Here is a 22,589-nt window from a genome sequence, read left to right on the forward strand (position 1 = left end):
GACCTAGAGGGCAGAGCTATCCCAAAAAAACTAAACAATTTGGCAAAATTTGACTGTGAAGGTCCGCCCACGAAGATTGCAGCTCTATCAAAGCTCTCGGTCGACACGTTCTTGCACGCCTCTGTGCTAGCCAGGCTCGGGAATGTGGGGGGGTCCTTTGAGCGCTTTGATCCCTCACGCTTCATTACTAAAAATAACGTGTCTTTACCGATGCGTGGGTCCGCACCGGATTTTAAAAATCGAATTTTACTTAGGAATTCGCGACGGCCTATCGAATAAAACCAGAACGCGAGCTAAATTGGAAAATAAAAATAAAAAAAACGGCTCGACCGCGCGCGTGGAGCCGTTTGTCTCCGGACCCGAGTGCCGCGATCAAGTAGTGGAAAATCCACGACGGATCACCTTCCCGATTGCCGTCCCTTCCGCCTCTGATCTTCAACGAGGCGCGGCCGGTGAGGTTCCCATAGTCACAGTATTTCTTTTCTATACCAGAACTTGACGTATTTTTGACATTCTCATCTAGGTTTATTTTGACGGTTGTTTTTCGTATTTATTTGATTGGATTTGTAATGATAATAGTTGAGATAAGAGATCCAGTCGATCCCTTGAGTGGCCGATAACGACCTAGAGGGCAGAGCTATCCCAAAAAAACTAAACAATTTGGCAAAATTTGACCGTGAAGGTCCGCCCACGAAGATTGCAGCTCTATCAAAGCTCTCGGTCGACACGTTCTTGCACGCCTCTGTGCTAGCCAGGCTCGGGAATGTGGGGGGGTCCTTTGAGCGCTTTGATCCCTCATGCTTCATTACTAAAAATAACGTGTCTTTACCGGTGCGTGGGTCCGCACCGGATTTTAAAATCGAATTTTACGTAAGAATTCACGACGGCCTATCGAATAAAACCAGAACGCGAGCTAAATTGGAAAATAAAAAAAAAAAAAACGGCTCGACCGCGCGCGTGGAGCCGTTTGTCTCCGGACCCGAGTGCCGCGATCAAGTAGTGGAAAATCTACGACGGATCACCTTCCCGATTGCCGTCCCTTCCGCCTCAGATCTTGAACGAGGCGCGGCCGGTGAGGTTCCCACCCTTCCTCGACATCCTCCGGCCAGTTATTCTTTTAGAGGATGTCCCTTGTGTAAGAATCCCGCGGGAGTAAGGAGGAACTAAGGAGAGGGAGTCCTCAAACTACTTCCGATTACGAAAAATTCATTATTTATAAAAAAATTCCAGGATATTATCTATTAACACAAAGATGACAATAAAATAACCAATTATACCAATTCAAAAAGGAAATAATAAGGCAAATTAAAAATATTAAAAATAATTAAAAATAAAAATAAAATAAAATAAGAGAAAAGTCCAATCAATTACTTACTCTAGTCGTCACGCCGAGCTCGGTTAACGGCTGGTATTACAGGTTCTAAAAGAAAAACAACAAATTATGTCACGCATTCAATGATAATATGTTAATTACAGCTTTTCTGTTTCACTTTCTTTTTTTTTTTTAGTTCCGAATATAGGTACAACTTTTTCAAAGATTTCTTAGATAAATGTATTTATATTGTTCGTCTGATCACACCATTAGCGAAACACTTCACCGATTTCTTAAATAGAGGCACTTATATTGCTCGTCTGATCACATCATTAGCGAAACGCTTCACCGATCTCTTCCTTAAGTCAGTTATGTTTTATTACCTTTCTAATTTTTGCTTTCGGGTGAAAAGTTATCCAGTTGCCTTTGCATCTTTATGGCGAATCAATTGCCATTACTTCACCTTCCTTCGCTAAGTTCACTAGACCTTCTCAAGCTCCAAAAACTTCCTCCTCCACCAAGAAGTTCTTCAAACCGCTCCTACAGCTCTTCAACCAAAACTCCTCTTTTCTCAAAATTCCCCTTCTCCTCCTAGATTCTCTCGCCCAAGAAAAAAAACTCGCTGCTGCCTTTTCCTCCTTCTTCCACTCAACTCCTCAAAATCAAATCCCAATCTCCTCCAACCACTCGCCTCTAGATCTCAAACAAAACTCCCCGTTTTTCCTTCCCGCCAAAAACCTTCTCCCAGCAACATTCTCGCTGCCTTTCTTCGTGCACCGCTTCTATTCCCGCTACATAGCCTTTCTCACTCGCTAGGCAATGTTGCGGCAACATGCGCATGCGCCTGCGGATGCGGCAAATCATTCCCCTCCTGTCAAGATCAATTCGCTTGAATACATTGAATAATGTGCAATCTGCGGCGAACTTTAAGGCAATTGCACACTATTAAATGCATTGTTTAAGCAAATTGATTAAGAAAGAGCCGAATGAAATTCCGCTCCCGTCGCGCAGCCGCGGTCACTACAGTTGTTACTTTCGAAACTGGAAGAATAGATGCTGTGGGCACGAAAAATTACAGGAAATTAATTTAAAAATTATTAAATCACATATTCCCTTCATAGCACATCGCCATTTTCCAACATGCCACATATTTTTTTCGTTCATTCAAGGAGGTATGAAGGAATCTTACCCACGTGAAACCCTAATACATAATAATAAATAAGCCGGTAGCCGGTCCCAAGCCCGGTTGCAAAAGGAAGACCGATGGATAGCTTCAGTTTGAATGGCTGTATGCCACTGCAGCGTCTCACGGGGTAGGCGAGGAAAGTACAGGAACTTTGCAGTCTTGCAGATTACTCACTGAGGAAGCTATCCCCACGCCTGTCAGTTAGGTATAAAATGCAAATCCACTTAATGAGAAGAAGGAGAAACTTGAGGTCCGGCACGGATACCCGGCGGGAGTCGTCTAACTTGGTGACTGAGTGGGGCTCCCGTAATGGATAGCACGGCGTCGAAAGTGCTGGTTCTGGGCCGGTTTGATGTCTCCTCCAATAAGATTTGAACCGCGGCTTCCATACGATAGCCTTGTGCTCTAACCACTCAGCTTAGTGAAAGTCTAAAACTAATATTAATTTGCTTATTTCGCTAAGAGAAAGCAAAGTTATTGAATTGACAATGAAAATTTGTAAAATGCTATGAAGGCATATATTGGGTTGGGAAAAAGAAGTGTCGTGTTTGTGATCAAAATTTGAGGCTTTTTTTAACATACTAATATTTATCCGATTTAAGCCAAATATGCGCCGTTTTGTGCGCAAACTTGTTGCCATTTAGAAGGCAACTTCATTATCCCCCCCTTATTTGCAAAAAACTCAGACAGCCAGTTTTCGCAAACCTCTTTTGAGACCAACTTAGTAGCACCAAAAGCGTTTTGTATGGACCGGAAGAGATGTTAATCAGTGCCAGGTCCGGACTTTACGGTGGGTGCGATAGGACATCCCATCCGAGCTCCCGCAGCTTCTGGTGGGTCATCAAAGATGTGAGAGGCCGAGCGTTGTCCTGGTGGAACAGAACACCATTTAAATTAACCAATCCTGGTCGCTTCTGGTCAATCGCCTGCTTCAAGCGGTCTAGTTGCTCTCAATAGAGGACCGAATTGATGGTCTGCCATAGTTGAGCAGCTCATAGTGTATGACTCCCTTCCAATCCCACCAAACACACAGCAAAACCTTCCTGGCCGTCAATCCGGGCTTGGCGATGGTTTGGATCTGCTCATCGCGCTTCGACCACGATCATTTTCGCTTGAGATTTTCGTACGTGATCCGCTTTTCATCACCAGTCACCGCTTCAAAAATGGCTCGAATTCGTTCCGTTTCAGCAGTGCATCGCAGGCGTTGATTTGGTCCAAGAGATTTTTTTGCGTCAACTCATGTGGCACCCAAACAGCTATTTTGGAATCCGGTCTTCTGCAAATGGTTCCAAACGATTTTATGGTCTATACCCAGTTCCTGGCCAATCGAGCGAATGTTCACATGCCGGTCTACTTGGATGATTTCGACGATTTTATCGGTTTCTACTACGATTGGCCTACCAGTACGGGGTGTATTTTCGACATCCACTACACCAGAACGAAATCGATCGAACCAATGCTGTGCTGTGCGAATCGTTACAGTATCGGGCCTATAAACTTCATACATTTTTCGGCCGCCTTCGTAACATTTTTACCTCTCAGGAAGTAAAAACGTAAAATATGACGAATTTCTTGCTTGGTGGACTCCATCTTTAACGCGCTATAACTTGAGACTGAAACGTAGGATCACAACACTGTCAGAGAGACATTTATAGCACTTATCGTCTTCAAATCGCCGTATAGTATGACCCGATACAATAAGTACAACATAAGATATGTTTAAGTGTCGCCATCTATTGACAAAATACAACATTTCTTCTTCCCCAACCCATTATTTGATTGTACGAGATTTCCAGTTGCTGTTGATCAATTATTATCTGCCCAAATATGGTGATGAGACTAGCTAGCTGATTCGAGTTGATGATGTTGTACCGCCACGTCAACCACGCCCCTACCTCCAATGTCACGAGGAAGGTTCATCCGCTCCACGGCAAACTTTGGGTGATGCTTTCGGAATTTGGACATAGTTGTCCGTATCCGCCGCTGGACGTTTTCCAGATCGGTATTCCTCCACAGCAATATTCCGAATGCATAAGCTAGTGAAGGGGTAGCGTACACATTCACTGCGCTTATCTTATTCTTCCCTAAGAGATGCGATTTCAGCACCAGCTTTACACGTCGCAGAAAGGAAGAAAGGACAGCAGAGCATCCTTCAGATCACCAACTCGAGCATGGGTCCTTTGCAGACTTCCTAGGCACTTGTAGAAGTCTGTCTCGCTCATAGGTTCGATGTGGAGGTCACCAATGCTATGTCCGGCATGCGGCTCGTGATGACTTTTGAGGATAGCTTGGATTCGACACTTGTCTAATCCAAACTCCATCCGAATATCAAGGCTGAACTTGTCTACTATTCACAACAGACTTCTGAGGTGGTCGTCAGTACCAGCATCAAGTGTGTCAGTTCGCACTTAGCACGTAGGCCATATTTTATTGCTAAACCATGCCCTCTAGCATCATTCAGTAGCCACAAGAGGGACCGCCCTCCATTCATATGAGCTCACTTTGTTATGCTGTTGACGAATGAATAATTGATGATGACGTCATACACGTTCTAGAATGTATTGACATAAAATGTAAAAGTTTCACCTTCTATAACTTTGTTAATGATAGTTGGATTTCCTTCAAACTTCCCAAAGTTATGCTTTATGCTATCCCTTATGACTATGCCAAATTTTTGTACTTATAGCATGAATTTTGGGCGGAGGGATATTCGGCTAAATTTCTAAAATTTGGTAATATACTAGTATTAACTTTGTTTGTGCAAATCTCTGTTGGGTTGCGGTCTGAGAACGAAACCAGTTACATTTTTTGAAGGCCAAAGTTTAAACCCTCACTTCCCTACGTTTTAGCCGTTATCATCTCTGGAAAAAAATTTGGCATGTGTGTGGAGCCAGTTGATATTGTTTTTCACCAAATATAGACTTGTGGGGTATCAAATGAAAGGTCTCCGAAACTGGTCTTAGTTTTGACATTTGTTGGAAAGGCGGGGAGATCGGGGGATCGAAATTGGTCATTAATTTCACAGAGCCATTCTCAGAAACTGCCCAACCGGAAAATATGAAAAAAAATAAAAGGCTGCAATATATGGTGCCTAGGCTCCGAAATAACTTCCATACTGATATCACTTCAAATAAAGCTGAATATTATATTACTAATTGGCTGCAAAACTCCCCACCACGAAATTTTTCAGCAATATGGGCTATAATATAGAGCTTGATTCTACCAAGTTTAGTCGAAATCGCACTTTTACTAACAAAGTGATAATAGGCCAAAGATGGGAAATTCAAGTTTTTGAATGCCAATATCACGTGAAATCCTCACGTAATATTGTATATGCGTTTATTACGTAGTACGTACTAATGGGAAAAATTCACACCCAAATATCTTTATAAAAGAAATACACAAAACCTTTCATATCACAAGCGTCTAACTTCCGCTTTCCCGACTTGTTTAGGTTTTCTGTGAAACAAAACTTCATTAGAATCATTTCGATATCTGTTTGTCTGTGATATCTGTTTTATTCAGGAACAGCTAGACCGGTTGTCACGAAATTTGGTGAGCTTTTTTGGTCTGTGAATCCCCTTACATATAGCAAGTTTTAGAGGGATCTCCCCAGACATGCGAAAAGGACTCAATTAGAGCTATTCAACACTGAGCGGATGTTTGATATTGAGTCAAACGTGGGGGAGTGAGGACTCAAAATGCGACCCCCAAAAAGGTAAGAATTAGGTAACAGGTCTCGTTTTCAAAACCTATCCAACCGAAAAATTTGAAAACAATCACAGTAGTGTATCTAAACGAAATCTAGTCGTCAAAATAAATTTTGTTCTGAGATTTACGCAAGTAAAGTTAATAATAGCACATTAGCATATTTTACAAATTTTGCCGAAACCTCTCGTTCATGCTTAAAGTCCAAAGTGGCATAAGCATAAGGCATAACCTCGGAATTTGAAGGAAACACAACTGTTATTAACAACATTATGGAAGATGAAACTTTTACAATTTATATGAAGTTCGTGCATTCTAAACATTCTGGCAACAAAGTGAGATCATATGAAGGAGTGGTCGCAGGCCAACATTTCGTTTTAGTTTTTTGGTCATTTTTATATCAATATCAACTACTCGAGACAGACATATGTATATATTTATAGGTACATGCTAATGAAGCTGCGGTATTCAATATACGTACTTGATATATAAGTTAATAAATTTAACTTTTTAAATTTGTGTTTTTAAAAAAAAGAATAAATTCAGGGCTGAGCCTGATGTTTATTAAATTGAGTCTCTATAAGAACTGAACTTATTTCTAATAACAATATTCCTTAACACCTATGTTGAAAGCTGATGCCGCAGCAATTTTCGTTGAAGTCAGGGAAACTGCAATATTGCATCGATGACTGGAAATTGGCGCAGCCATGGCGTCAGCAAATATTGTGTGCGCGTGCAGGTATTGAATGCAGGTATTGAATGCGCGTGCAGGTGCTAACTTATATATACGCGCGCTTTTGTGCACAAAGTAAGTCGGAAATATGTTTACGATCAATTTATATACACTCATGTATAAGTATAGTATTCGGTAATAGGCAGCGTTTGTTTGTTTAGGGTGAACATAATATCTAGGTCTGTAATATGTACGTATATCTTCCAGTTTCAAAAAAAAATGTAAAAGGATATTTTGTTACAGTTACGCCTGAACAGTGCATCCAGCCTTCTGTTGGATTGAAAACAACCATACACGTACCGACAATGCGGACGGTTCAACTCTGGCCATGAAATGTATTGAGATGAAAATTTGGAATATTTATGTATTTGAAGATTTATAGAAATGTGTACCAGGGATGCAGATGCGCATCAAATTCTCGCTCACTGCCTAGAAGGCCTGTGCGGGCACCGCCGCATAGTTACTAGTTTACCTGAACTCCTTTTCAACCAATCGGATAGCCGTATCGTTTTTAATCAATCACCCACGTGGATGGAAGGCTTTAGACCATTGAGATAGACATATTCGATAACAGCGCGCTTCTCTATATACTAAAAGTTGGTATACAAGTAGCCTACACAATGACAAAATCTATGAGCGATACTATGACCGACAGGTTGTGGATAAAATCCGGCTCAATAGGTTACGGTGGGCGGGTCACTTAATCCGTATGGATGAGGATGATCCCACCCGGAAAGTCTATAAGGGCCATATCTATGATAGAAAAAGAAGACGAGGCAGACCCTGCCTAAAATGGAGCGATGGCGTAGGACAGGACGCCAGACAGCTGGACCTCGGCGCAAAACCGGGATGTCTGGAGTTCCTTATTAAGGCAGGCCTAGACCGGATACCGGTTGTTGCGCCGTTGATGATGATGATACAAGCTATCAGAGATACGAGTTACATAATGCCAGTAAAAAATCAGACTTCCTGGCGCCATTTCTTAATCAAGTTGAAAGCTTGTGACCGTGCCCTAGTATATGAGAGTCGCATGAGGATATCTTACTTTTTATTTTTGAGCTTTTTTCATTGTTTACTAGTAAGTAGTAAGTACTCAATTTATCAATCAATTCTGGGCAGGTCACTGTCATTGACATTGGGTTCATTGGTGTTGGTCCTTTTGCATGAGACGATCATCCTCCAATGGCCATAAGAAAGAAAAAGAGGTGTAGTGAGAGGGCACTTCCTTAATGAACATCAACTGAGATAGGAAGCAGTTTCAATATACCCACCACTTTTCGCACTTTACTTTTCAGATCGTTATCAATGGCGCAACAACAGGTATCCGGTCTAGGTCTGCCTTAGTACACATCCCGGTTTTGCTTCGAAACCCACCAATTTGATACCCCTAAAAGCTGTCTGACTTTCTAGCCTACGTTATTATTCCATCTCAGGTAGGGTCTCGTCTTCTTCCTTTTCCGTACATATTGCCTTTATAGACTTTTCGGGATGGATCATCCACAGTAGTAACACGCCGACCGCAACCTGTTGAGCCAAATTTTATCTACAACGACCATACGTATACATATGAGCGATACCATAGATACGGAATCGTTCACTCTCATGTAGGAGGCCAAAAATTCTTCATAGGATTTTGATGCTGATGTTGCACTACATATTTCATCTTACCTTCATCAATGTGCATCGCACGCCGCCTCATCGATTTGGATGAAGCAGTTTGTACGCCTTGGGTGGTTCTTCTCATGATATCGATATCGGCAGCATTGGCCAGTAGTTAAGTAAAGAGGATGGAATTATAGTATAAGAGATAATTAGTTGCTCCTTGTATACAAACTCAGTATGTAATGAGTAAATAACTAAGGGATGGCCTTAGATAGATTGGAAACCTTATTGACAGCTACAGGAACCAACTAATGTGAAAGATGATGTCATTGTGTGAGTGAATTTAATATGTTCAGTTAATCAGTCCAACGGTTTGCAGAAAAATAACGTGTGTCATACAGACAGAGAAAAAAGTTTACAGAAGGCTTTTAAACTTTTAAAAGACTAAATAAAACCCTGAAACCTTCGCCACACACAACACGATCTGTCGCAGCGATCCACTCTAGATCGCGAGCAGCACTCTAGATCGCGAGCAGCACTCTAGATCTTCTCAGCGCAATGATTGAAAAAAAGGAAGTACTAATAGAAAATAAGGTGATATTTGTCTTGTTTTGAATTTCTATGATAAATTAGTAAATCTTAGAAATTTACATTATAAAGTATTTTTCCATAGTTTGCCTTAAGGGGGTCATCCCGTGTGTCGGATCCGCGGAATCGACTTTTTTTGCGTAAATTGTATCTAGATATAGTGTAGAGTATATGGGCAAAGTGATTTTTTGATATTCGGAGTCGTTCGGAAATTATAGTGTTGAACACGTAATAAGTCACATGCCACATTTATGTCGATCGCCATAAAAAAAGCGCGTATTTATCAGTCCGAATTACGTTCAAATGACTTCCTTAAGAGGACAAGAACTGAAGCCGAGGCTGTAAATCTGGTTCTTGAAGAAACCTAAGGTTTATGGACTAGGTATAGCAGATGAATGACCAGTTAAGATTTTATGGCTAAAAATCGCGTTTTTCTCGAAACTGCATATTGAAAACCTGCTGCCACCATAGCTCAAAATCTATCCAACGAAATTCTTTGAAATTTTCACCACTTACTCAGAACATATTTCTACGGTTGGCATGCTAGGATAATTGTGATTCATACAGTAGTTTTTTTTCATTCATTAAAGAAGCCCTGAAAAAAACAGCAAAATTCACAAAAAAAAAAATTTAACACGGCGTCAAAAATTTTGCTTTTAATATTTTTTAATAATCCTAGTTTGCGGACTGTAGCTGTCTTCATGTTAAAATGCCTTTTACTTTTTTTCGTTAAAATGATCGCACCGCCCTCTAGTGTGTCGGCACAAAAACACCTTTATTGGAGATGAGAGTATAAATTGCTCTGTATTTCAATAGTGAACTATGCTATATGGTGAAAATTTCGTATTTGTATCTTCATCCACTTCTTCACAAAAAATTTCTAAAAAAAGTGAAAAAAACGGCCTTCACACGGGATGACCCCCTTAAACAAATTGTTAATCTTTTCCACGCTTCTATTGGTTTTCTCCAATTCATTATGGACTTTGATTGCTATGTAGTAAAAGGTAATGCAATTCTTTGAATATTTTTGACAACAAATGGAAATGCAAGAAAAAAATATGTTCATGTTATTGCAGTTCACAACCGAGGTGATGTTATTTTCCATGTACGTTCTTACTTGTTTATCTCATCAATCTAACACAATCTTATTCTTCTGCGGCATTAAAGTGCTAAAATAAGAAGGGCTACCTTCTCGTCTGAACTATTCAATTTTGGCTTGAGGTGAGGTGAGTCAATGTTTAAATAAAATTGAACAAGTTGAGAAGATTATTTCCTTCATTGGCTAAGAATTTGGTGAAAAAAACAGATACAGTATTTCGAGTGTTCTCTTTTCTGAAGAAGGGGCAATTGATCTCCGAAATATTGTATCTGTTTTTTTCAGCCAAATTATTGATAAATCAAGGAAATAATCTTTCAACTCGTTTAATTTAATTTACTGATTTCTACTTAAAATTTATGGCAAACATTCGATGCTTCACAATCACAATACTGGATCGCTCACGAGATATCGCGTTGTGTCTGACACTGCCGGATTGCCGATCGCCGCACATAAGAACAAACGACCATATTACGACGACAAAATCGATTTTAAATATTTTTCCCAAATTTAAAAAAATGCACCAGAAATTTACACTATAAGTCCCTTTATTGTGAACTAGAAAAAATTTCTTTTTTTCTGCGACACAGCGCTCATCCCATGCGCGCAAAGTTGAGTAATTGTTTCTATTCGTTGATACTGGTGAGTTACAACAAATTGTTGACAGTTACTATACGGTCGTTACTCTTTTGTTAGTAAGAAAAATTAAAGTTTTGTATCATGAATTTAGAATCGTCAGGTAGGTACTTTAATTTGCAGTTATTAATATCAGTACTGTGTACGAAGTAATTACTTAGTATGCGTATCACAAAATACTACTACTTGATGTTTAAAAAAAATTGAAATTTTGACTTTTGCTTGTGTTACAAAAAAAGTTCCAAAAAGTTCCATGACTTCTTTTTACTTGTTTTGTAGCACAACGTATAGCTGATAAAGGCATGTAATACTCATGTCCCCCCGTTTCCCCCTTTTCTTAAAATCGCTAAATTTCTTTCAGGTAGTCGACTTGACCCTGTTCCTAATGAAATTCGAATTAAGAAAGGGGAACTTTTTACAGTGCTAAGAAACAGCCAATTCAACAAAATGTCATCAGCCAAATGTAATCAACAATTGATTGGCTACATAACGGAAAAATTTGCCATAAACGAACTTTCAGAAAATTGCTCAAAGCAACTGAAAAATATAGTAAAAACGTTTGTTGCAAAATTATTTATAAAATGGCGCAATTCTCATTACACGTATGAGCGGTTTCGGAACAACAACATGAAATGGCTTGATGAAGATTTAAAACTTCCAGAGATATTTGAATTAGAGCCGCTTCGGCTATCCGGAAGGCCAAAAAAGGACTTTGAAGAAAGTTCTCTACGTTCTAAGCAAAGGCAGATCAGTGAATTAACATCAAGCGTAAGCACAGACAAATTGTACATGGCCACAGAATCAAGCTTAGTCAAATCTGGAAAGAGAGGTGTAGCTAAGGTTGTAAAATTAGCCATCCAATCTTCACCCAACAGAATAAAAAAAATGAAGACTGCTCACGATACACAATCCTCTGGTTCTATAAGAGCATACAGCCCTGAAGAGGCTTTAGGTCTTGTAGTTGATCTTGGCCTAACCAAGGAGGATTATATAACCATGCGAGTTGGAGCGAAGGAAAGAGGGGCTGACATTTACCCTTCGTATCATTTAATAGTAGAGGCAAAAAAGATGTGTTATCCTCCAAACATTACCGTTTCTGAAAAAGAAGCTTTTGTGCCCTTGCAAGATCTTCTTACACATACAGCAGAACGTTTGACACAAGTACAGGCTGAAGTAATTCTTCAGAATATTTCGGAGAACTCTAATATCATCGAAATTTATTACAAATGGGGTTTAGATGGAAGTGGTGGGCATAGCATATACAAACAGAATTTTGCAGATAATTCATTATATGCCGATTCTAACATTATTTTGTGTACAATAGTGCCATTGCAAATGTGTCAATCTAATAATAATAAAAAACAAATATTTTGGAATAATTTAACCCCATCATCGACGAGATATTGTCGTCCAATTGCATTGAAAATAAAAAAAGAAAATATTCAAAATGTGAACGACGAATATAAAGAGGTGGAAAAACAAATTTTGCAATTGGAGCCTACTATTATTCGTATGGATGCTAAGGAAATAAAAATTAAACATGTACTCACATGTACCATGTTAGATGCAAAAACGATTAATATTTTAACTAAAAATACAAACTCGCAGGCGTGTAATATTTGTAAAGCTTCTGCAAAAGATTTAAATGATTTAGGAAAATTGCAAAATAGGGACTGTGATGAAAGCGCGTTTAAATTTGGTATCTCTGTACTACATGCTCATATTAGGTGCTATGAATATTTGTTGCACATAGCTTATAAATTGGAAACAAAGCAGTGGCAAGCAAGAGGTGAAAATGCAAAAGCAAATGTAAAGGAAAGAAAAACTAAAATAGCTACTGAGTTCTATAATAAATTGCGCCTCGTTGTCGATCAGCCGAAGCGAAGTGGAGGCAATAGCAATGATGGAAACACGGCAAGGAAATTTTTCGAGAACCCTTCACTGTCATCTGAAATAACCGGAGTTGATAGGGAGTTAATAATACGATTTTCAAATATACTTTCTGTTATTTCATGCGGGCATTACATCAAGGAAGATATTTTTAAAATATATTGCGTTGAAACGGCACATCTGGCTATATCTCTTTACGGCTGGTATAAAATGAGTGCCACGGTTCACAAACTCTTGTTATATGGTGCTGATATTATAAAATCTTTACCTTTGCCAATAGGCCAGTTATCTGAAGATGTCATTGAAGCAGGCCATAAGGAATACAAAATTTTAAGGCAATGCCATTCCAGGAAAACATCAAGAATAAATACAAATGTTGATATATTTAATTAGATGCTTGTATCTTCGGACCCCATTGTAACAAGTAAACGAAAAAATCCCAAAAAGAATAAAACCAAATTTAACCAGGTGGTAATAAGTATGCTAAGAACTCCTATTTGCTGTGCGAATGAAGACGAAGAAGCAGAACTCTAATTTTAAAAAAATGTACTTATATTTCTACTATACATAATATATTAATAGATAAGAATAAGTCCTTTTGAAATACAAATTTTTATTTAATTTTTTGTTTTATTAATATTTCCGCTGTCTTTTAATTCCCGTGTACATTTTTTAATAAATCTAACGTCAAATTGGGTATATTGAATCGTTAAAACCACTAATGTGAATGAAATCTCGGATCTTCAAATGTCATATTGGATCCGCCATTTTGAAATTTTACTCGAATTTGTAACTAGCAAACTCTGTTACCCTTGAATTCTATGTTTTACCAAAATCGCTCTCATAAACAATGAGCAAATAATTTTGTCATGCTAAAATAACGATTCGTCCCAGTGTGCGCCGCGACAATCGCGCGATCTCTGATCGCTGCAACAGATCGCTTACTGTGTGCCAATGTCTTAAATGTAGAGTGCCCGTCATTTGATATTTAGCCCATTCGTTCTCGCCGAGCAGCTTGTGTACAGCTCTCATTTCCTTCAAAATTGCATTGAAATCTAATCTGAAAACAATTTTTCTAAATTTTTTTTTTTCTTTTTGAAATGAAAACACTGTAATTGTATTCACATTTTTATTTACCGAAATAAATATCTAGTATTTAAAATACATTTTATTCTCAAAATTTCGATATTCCAGGATAGTTAATTTGGTATATTTATTTCCTTGTCACATCCTAATATGCAATACTTTTTTTCTGATAGAGTGTTCCACTTCATTCAACAACAAAGTCAGTAAAAATATAAATTGGTCAGGGACTTTCTGAGCTATTCCCTCACTAAAGTACCGAACTTACAAAATAGAATCAATACATCAAGGTTAAAAATTTTTCTATAAATACTCAACTAGTTTGATAAATGAACATAAATGACAGGAAAATTAGAAAAGCCAATACAAGAGCGGCTCCTTTTTTAACAACCAGATAACTTCCGACAACAGCAAATATTATTAAAGTAGTTTAAAACGTTCTTGACAAGTTTCCCGAAATTCACTAAAATACTATCTGAGGTTTTTTGTTTAAATACTCTGCTCATTAAGTTTCGATAGACAGAATAAGTTAGATTCTGAAGTTGACGCCATTATCCGTAATTACTCCGTCCGACACGATCTAAAACAAAAACTTTCAACGATTTTAGGTATCTCTCCTGCAGATTCTCTCAAAACCACAATTTAGTAATGGAGGACGCCGAAATACACATGTATGTAAGTATATATTTAAGTAAGTACGAACTCGTTTGAATATGTAGCCTACGGTGAAAGGTAAGTGTATACGTACGCATTGTTTACATCTAATTTGTTATAAAAAAAGTCCAAAGACGTAATTTCTAATACAAAATTTCATATATCTCCCAAATGGCTTTAAGATAGTATTGATATCCCTAAGATGACTGTTCTCTGCGCTGAATTCAATGGCGAATATCCGATTCCATCCAACGTGGGGGTAGCGACTGCGATGATAGGGACGCACTAATCGACATACTAGTGTATTTGGATCGGTGCCGGAGTTGTGTTACAGAATATAATCTATAATTCTTCATCTTAACTACATGGCTTCCGAGAAATTACCAATAATTTCTCGCAGAAAGATTATGTATGATTCCATATTTGTTCGACAGTGAGTGTTGTAAGTTAGAGTCCTGCACGTACTTAGAATTGCTTTGTACTCTGACTACCCTGTTTGGCTACCCTCTGCTGATTAAAAAATGGCTGTAATAATACTTACTCAAATGCGAATATAACTGACTTGCAATGCACGAGTTACTCATGCTTATGCATTCTAAATTGTTTACCCTCCAGCATCAAATAAGGTTACGTCATGTAAAACGTCTTCAAAATGAAGAATCCTCCGTGGACACATACTTACAACACCCAAAGTTCCCAGCCAAAACCGAGGAACAATGTATTGGATTAGCTCAGATTTAGATTAATCGCCTGGTGTCTCATTTCCTGCATTATCAGATACTTCATCCTTTTGTAATGTAACTTTGGGCTGGTATAAGGGAATCATGTCCTTCTTTAACATGGTTTGTGTGGTTGCCGTCACATGGGATGCTCCCAGCATCTTGTTTGGTGTCCCCATCGCCGTTGCCCCGCAACCAGCTGCTGTACAGCATTCCTCGGAATTTACAGCCGCCGTTGGTGTTGCAGTTGTTGTCGCCATTACCGTTAATCCAGGGATAGAGTGCGACCCCATCGCAGATGCTGATGGTGCTGTCGATGAAGACAAGGGTGGTGGATCCTTACGTTCTGTTTATTAAAGGTATAGTTTTTTTTTTCACGGAAAGATGATGATAAAATGATATAATGCCGTTTCGTGGGTCCGATTAGTTGATGATAGATGCACAAAACATTATGGGTGAGGAAGCGACATGTGGAGATAGAAGTTTTTATGGTTATTCATGAATAACGAAACAAAATTTATATCCGTGAAATAGCTGGCGGTACTGTACTTACCTAGCGGAGCAAGAAGTTTGGGTTGCAGAGGCAGCAGGAAATCGCTCCCAGTCGTGGCAGCTCGAGGTTGAAGGCTGTGTACAGGCGGAACACTTAGGAATTCACCTGGAATTTAGGATGCGGTTAGACGTTTGTTGGTTTTTTGGTTGGTGAGTGGGAAACCACTCCATAATGTAATTACGTGTCAGTTTGTGTTTAGAATCGTTTTCGGATATCGACAGGAAACCGCAAATCGAAGGATACACTAATTTTGGCAAATGCTAATGGGTTCAACACTTTAGCAACATCTACCCTTATATGGTAATTGGTTGTCTACAGATTTGTCCTGAATCGTTCTACTTATTAGAGATTTGAGAATTGAGATTGAATTTCATATGTAACACATACATCATGGAGGAAATTGCTTTTCAAATTAACTGGTATTTGCTGCTTCTTTCCTAGTTATGAATTTCTACCCCGTCGGGAACGTCGATAACCAAAAGCTGTGTCCTTCAGATATTGAATGTTTAATGGCTATCTTATATGTAGAAATTGTGAGAACATTTTATGTAGCTAAAAATTCAATTAAGCACTATAGTTTAAAATTGATACGACGACTTCATTCTGGAAGGTGATGCAAAATCATTGAGAAAAATTGCCTTCCTTTCAACATTTCAGAAACTAGAATGTGAATTAAACACTTGGCTCACGTGCACGTGCTGAAATCTAAAGCAAGAAAAAGTAATCGCTGGACAACCTGCGTGGAGCCATAAAACTCCGTACACGAGTGGCACGATCAAAAGGGAAGATCTGAAGCAATTGGGTGGGAGTAAGATCGACGACGAGTTGATCCCTTTGGCTGCGTCGGCTCCCGGAAGGCACCCAGGCGGTCCTCGCGTGTGTCTCAGGTTCCTTGGAGGCACAGGCAGCTGCGGCCGACAAAGTGCACGAGGTGCACGTACACCCAACCATAGCGGCCGTTCAACAGCCATCGGACGAAGTGGGCGACTTAAGGCGCGAAATACCCGTCTTAACAGCCAGTGTGGTTGAGATGCGGGCGACGCTGGACGCTCAGCGTTCGGGCGCCAGATCACGAGCTCACTCGCGGTCTGCCACCCGAAAAGGGCGATCAGGTAGCAGGTTGTCAGGACAGTCCACGGATCGAGGAATTTGCCGGTACCACCGCAAATTCGGCGATAAAGCCACCAAGTATACAATCCCTTGCAAATTCACGCCTGCCACAAAAAACTAGGTCCGCGGGGGGTCTTGGCGACGGCCACCCAGAAAGCAGCGCCACGTCGCCTAACAATTTACGACCCTCTCAGCAGGCGCAACTACCTTATCGATACTGGTGCGGAGGTTTCGGTTCTTCCCGTACCTCGGCAACATCAACTATTTCCACAACCGCTCAAACTGGCGGCAGCAAATTCCTCCCGCATAAACACATACGGGTATAGGCAAGTGGACGTGAGTCTTGGCTTGCGTAGGACGTTTTCGTGGCGTTTCATCCTGGCGGATGTCAGCTTCCCCATACTAGGCGCAGACTTCCTGTGTCACTATGGATTGCTGGTAGACTTGCAAAACAAGTCCCTTATAGATTCCACGACCAACCTTAATTCGTTGGGACAAATGGTATCTCACCCAGGCAATAATCTTTCCGTTCTTTTAGAAGACATTACCGACTGTCGTGTTCGGGCACTTCTCCAAAAGTTCAGCCAGATTACTACCGAGTGTAGTCTCTCCAAAACAGTGAAGCACAATGTGCAGCACCACATTATCACTACAGGTTCCCCGATCTTCTCGAAGGTGCGTCCTCTACCATCCCAGAAACTGGCTATTGCACGGAAAGAGTTTGAACAACTCGTTCAACAGGGTATCTGCAGGCCCTCAAACAGCTGTTGGTCTTCCCCATTGCATATGGTCCCTAAGCCAAACGGCGAATGACGCCCATGTGGGGACTACAGAAGGCTAAATGCACAGACTGTTCCTGACCGATATCCAATTCCACTCATCCACGACTTTGCGCATCACCTCGTGAATTGCCGCATCTTTTCGACCTTGGACTTAACCAAGGCTTACCACCGAATCCCAGTAGCTCCTAAAGACATTCCAAAGACGGCAATATGTACACTCTTGGGACTTTTCGAGTTCACCCGAATGACTTTCGGATTGTGCAATGCGGCGCAAACTTATCAAAGGTTCATTCACTCAGTCCTGCGAAACCTCGATTTCTGTTTCGTATATTTGGATGATGTTTTGGTCGCTTCTTCACTCGAGGTCTGAACTGAGTGGAGCGCCGGTGACGTCATCTGTCCGCTGGTATTCGCGACATTCGAAATAAATGGAGTTTTATTTTACAAAGTTCAATACACAGGTAGAAATCGATATAATTTTCTCCTAATTGTTTATTTTCAGAATCTAACTTTTATTATCAATTGAACATTAAACAAATGACGTGTTTCAAATTTTTAAGAGCACTTTTCATCAGCAGTCCCTTTCTCTTCTTATTATTTTTTTTTGACGTTTCTCATCACCTACTCTGTTCTTCACTCGAGCTCTGAACTGAGTGGACCGCCGGTGACGTCATCTGTCCACTGGTATTCGCGACATTCGAAATAAATTTCGAATGCCGCGAATCCTGCCGCGCCACAGATCCATGGCTTCAGAAATGCATGAAGCGCAGCCTTTAGAGCTCTCAAAATGCCTAATCATCCTCACGCCACTTTTGTTAAGGGGTTATATCTTTTTGGAGCCCCCAAAAAGGGTTTTTTTCAAGGTTTTGCTGTTAGCACATTTTCAAATTATGGTCCATAAGTAATATACCAATCGAATAAACAACCTTTCAGGAGTAAGGAAAAAAAGGTTTATTGACATTGTTACCTTAATGTAATTTCATTCGGTGAAAGACCAAATATATTTAGTTCTTAATTAGATGAAACACGGAAGCATGCAAAAAATATTCACCTTTTTGCAAAGCCTAGTCAACAGTTCAAGTCAAGTCGCGTTACGAGTCAACGTGAGAAATTACTCGTATATCATTAATTGCATAATGTGCTGAGGTAAATGCATTGCTTTTTGCATGCACAGTATGCGCTTATGACTATAATAGATGACTTAAATTAATTTCAAGATTTTGTGGAAGTCATAATAACAAGCATAATAACAGTTTTTTCATGAACTACATAAGCATAATTAGTGAAGTAAATTATAATTTTAGGGTTTTTTTTTCCAAAATGGCCGAGTTTAGAAGAAAGTTTGCAGTTTTGACGAAATAAAATTGAATTCAAAAAAATTCATCATCATCAACGGCGCAACAACCGGTATCCGGTCTAGGCCTGCCTTAATAAGGAACTCCAGACATCCCGGTTTTGCGCCGAGGTCCACCAATTCGATATCCCTAAAAGCTGTCTGGCGTCCTGGCCCACGCCATCGCTCCATCTTAGGCAGGGTCTGCCTCGTCTTCTTTTCCTACCATAGATATTGCCCTTATAGACTTTCCGGGTGGGATCATCTTCATCCATACGGATTAAGTGACCCGCCCAACGTAACCTATTGAGCCGGATTTTATCCACAACCAGACGGTCATGGTATCGCTCATAGATTTCGTCATTGTGTAGGTTACGGAATCGTCCATCCTCATGTAGGGGGCCAAAAATTCTTCGGAGGATTCTTCCCTCGAACGCGGCCAAGAGTTCGCAATTTTTCTTGCTAAGAACCCAAGTTTCCGAAGAATACATGAGGACTGGCAAGATCATAGTCTTGTACAGTAAGAGCTTTGACCCTATGGTGAGACGTTTCGAGCGGAACAGTCTTTCTAAGCTGAAATAGGCTCTGTTGGCTGACAAAAACCGTGCGCGGATTTCATCATCGTAGTTGTTATCGGTTGTGATTTTCGACCCTAGATAGGAGAAATTGTCAACGGTCTAAAGTTGTATTCCCCTATCCTTATTCTTCTTCGTGTTTGTGTTTGACCAGTGCGGTTTGATGTTGTTGATTGATTCGTCTTCGGTGCTGACGTTGCCACCATATATTTTGTCTTGCCTTCATTGATGTGCAGCCCAAGATCTCGCGCCGCCTGCTCGATCTGGATGAAGGCAGTTTGTACGTCTCGGGTCGTTCTTCCCATGATGTCGATATAGTCAGCATAGGCCAGTAGTTGGGTGGACTTGAAGAGGATCGTACTTCTTGCATTCACCTCAGCATCACGGATCACTTTCTCGAGGGCCAGGTTAAAGAGGACGCATGATAGCGCATCCCCTTGTCGTAGACCGTTGTTGATGTCGAATGGTCTTGAGAGTGATCCTGCTGCTTTTATTTGGCCTCGCACATTGGTCAGGGTCAGCCTAGTCAGTCTTATTAATTTCGTCGGGATACCGAATTCTCTCATGGCCGTATACAGTTTTACCCTGGCTACGCTATCATAGGCGGCTTTAAAGTCGATGAACAGATTGTGCAACTGTTGTCCATATTCCAACAGTTTTTCCATCGCCATCGAATTCAAAAAAATTATTAAACAAAATTCTCTTTATTAATTAGTAAAATCGTGTGTACTTTATTAGATAATCAAAGGAACAAGTTACTGGTTAATTTCCACGTCGATCGGATGGAAACTCTTCAAACAGAAATAACCCCGAAAGTGAAATTAAATAGCGATAAAATGAAACAACAATATAGAAAGGAAAAACAAAATGGAAATACAGATAAATACAAAAAACTTCTGATTTGCTGGCCATAAGTTGCAGCAGGGCTTCGGAACCGGTAATCATCGGGCGGTTCGACGTCTCAAGAACGATAGATATTGGCCCCAGGCGAAAAAAAAATCGGAACGACTGCTTTGACAATAAATGTAAGCTAGCAACGGAACGGAAAAATTCTAATGGCCGAGTAATGTTGCATTCTCAAAGAACGCGGGCACGTGCAGAGACTTATCATGAACTCCATCGAGCGAAGAAGCGAGTTCACAGTCAGAAAAAGGAAGCCTGGGAGAACCAACAAGTCTATGAACGGGAAAAGTACAGTGGGCAACCGCACCAGGCACGCAAGTTTTACCAACAAGACAGCAGGATGAAGCCTTATACACCTCGATGCTCATCGTGCCAAGACAAAGAGGGAAATCTGATTTCCAACAGAATGGGCATATTGAAGCGATGGGTTGAGTACTTTGATGAGCTACTGAAAAACCAGAACATCGGCGAGTTGAAGGTCCCGTCAACTGAAGACGACGGACAAATACTGCCACCACCAAGTATAGGAGAAACAGTCCGTGCAATTCGTCGGCTTAAAAACCATAAGTCGCCAGGAGCCGATGGAATTACAGCCGAATTGGTTAAATATGGAGGCGACCAGTTACACCAAGTGGTTCATCAACTGAGGATGGACGATTCTGCAGCCTACATAATGACGAAGTCTATGAGCGATACCATGACCGTCCAATTATGGATAAAATCCGGCTGAAGAGGTTACGGTGGGCGGGTCCCTTAATTCCTGTGGATGAGAATGATCCAGCCCGGAAACTCTATTAGGGCAATATCTATGGTAGAAAAAGAAGACGAGGCAGATCCTGCCTAAGATGGATCGATGGCGTAGGTCAGGACGCCAGACAGCTTTTAGGGTTATGGAATTGGTAGACCTCGGCCAAAACCAGTTGCTGCGCCGTTGATGATGATGATGCACCACGGCATTCAAAATACCATACTTGACTGGGAAGCACTTCTCTCTTGTCCGGATAAAGTCTTCGCTGAGTTTTAGGATGAATTCCAAAGAGCGTGTGTAGAATTCTCGGAAATGGATGCCCTTTGCCTAGACAAGGTATTCCGGCTATACCCCTCCAGCAACTTTGAAAATTCTATCTCAAATGAAGAATGCAATTGCAACTCCACTGTGTGATGATATGTCGCTAGTGCAAGTACAGCAACATGTGCCTTGTGGCGCAGATGTGTGAATGACTCATTGCGGCGGGACATTGCTAGGCTGACTCAAACCAGCACTGGGAACGTCAGCAGACGAGTGAAGTACAAAGTAGGGAGGGTTTGTCAGAACTGTAGCATGGACAGTGAACCAGCCGTCGTTAAAATTCGGGACAAAAGAAGAAACTTTCTCTCGTATCCCGACGTGTTCAGAATGCAACCTACGTGAGGAAGCAGCGGGGTTTTCCAGATCAACGAACAAATCCGAAAGAACGAGCAGGCAATGCATTTGTCAGTGAAGCAAAAGAATATTGGGGAGACTTTGAGGTAAGCCCTCCATGGTGAGTATGCTGATTCTATTACCGATGAAGGCACCCGCCACAATGTTGGGTGTGAATTTTGGGTAAATTACCGAAGAAGAGCTCCAATGAGTGAAAACAGCTCGAAGAATTAGAGACGCCGAGGTTTGAATTGGGTGGAGAATTCCTGATATAAAAAGTTGACTAATATATACGGTAAGTTGACAAAAAGCATAAATCAGATGATTGAACCGCCAGATGAATTTCCACTTTTCCTCACAGCGGGGATTACATAACTCAGTTCTAAAAAGAACACGGTGCAGAATATCGTGAACACAAGGCCGATTACTTGCTTGGCAACACTCTACAAGATCCTAACATCCATTATTAGTGGAAGGGTCAATGCGCATCTTAAGGGGTCATCCCGTGTGAAGGCCGTTTTTTTTCGCTTTTTTTAGAAAGATTTCGTGAACTGGATAAAGATATAAATATGAATTTTTTACCATATATTTGTTAATTTAGGACATGCGTGATAATTTTTCATCCCGATAGCATAGTTCATTATTGAAATACAGAGTAATTTATACACCCATCTCCAAAAAAAGTGTTTTCCTACTTCCACGCTAGAGGGCGCTGTGGAAAAAC

At 40.5% G+C, this 22,589-nt stretch overlaps 1 protein-coding gene across 4 annotated transcripts in view; it reads right to left on the reverse strand.

The window, feature by feature from the left end:
• Positions 1-13,866: 13,866 nt before the first annotated feature.
• Positions 13,867-22,589, reverse strand: part of LOC119646613 (potassium voltage-gated channel protein Shaw-like) — a 637,421-nt gene continuing 628,698 nt past the window's right edge. For 3 of the 4 annotated variants that reach the window (XM_038047116.1, XM_038047117.1, XM_038047115.1), the window contains 2 exons: positions 15,761-15,865; positions 13,867-15,553 (listed from right to left, as the gene is read on the reverse strand). In XM_038047116.1, the coding sequence (XP_037903044.1) occupies positions 15,231-15,553; positions 15,761-15,865 (428 nt within the window). In that variant the 3' untranslated portion in view covers positions 13,867-15,230. The remainder of the gene's footprint in view (positions 15,554-15,760; positions 15,866-22,589) is intronic. The other variant, XM_038047118.1, reaches the window with a different exon arrangement.

The sequence above is a fragment of the Hermetia illucens genome, chromosome 1, assembly GCF_905115235.1.
Source record: "Hermetia illucens chromosome 1, iHerIll2.2.curated.20191125, whole genome shotgun sequence".
NCBI classification, from domain to species: domain Eukaryota; kingdom Metazoa; phylum Arthropoda; class Insecta; order Diptera; family Stratiomyidae; genus Hermetia; species Hermetia illucens.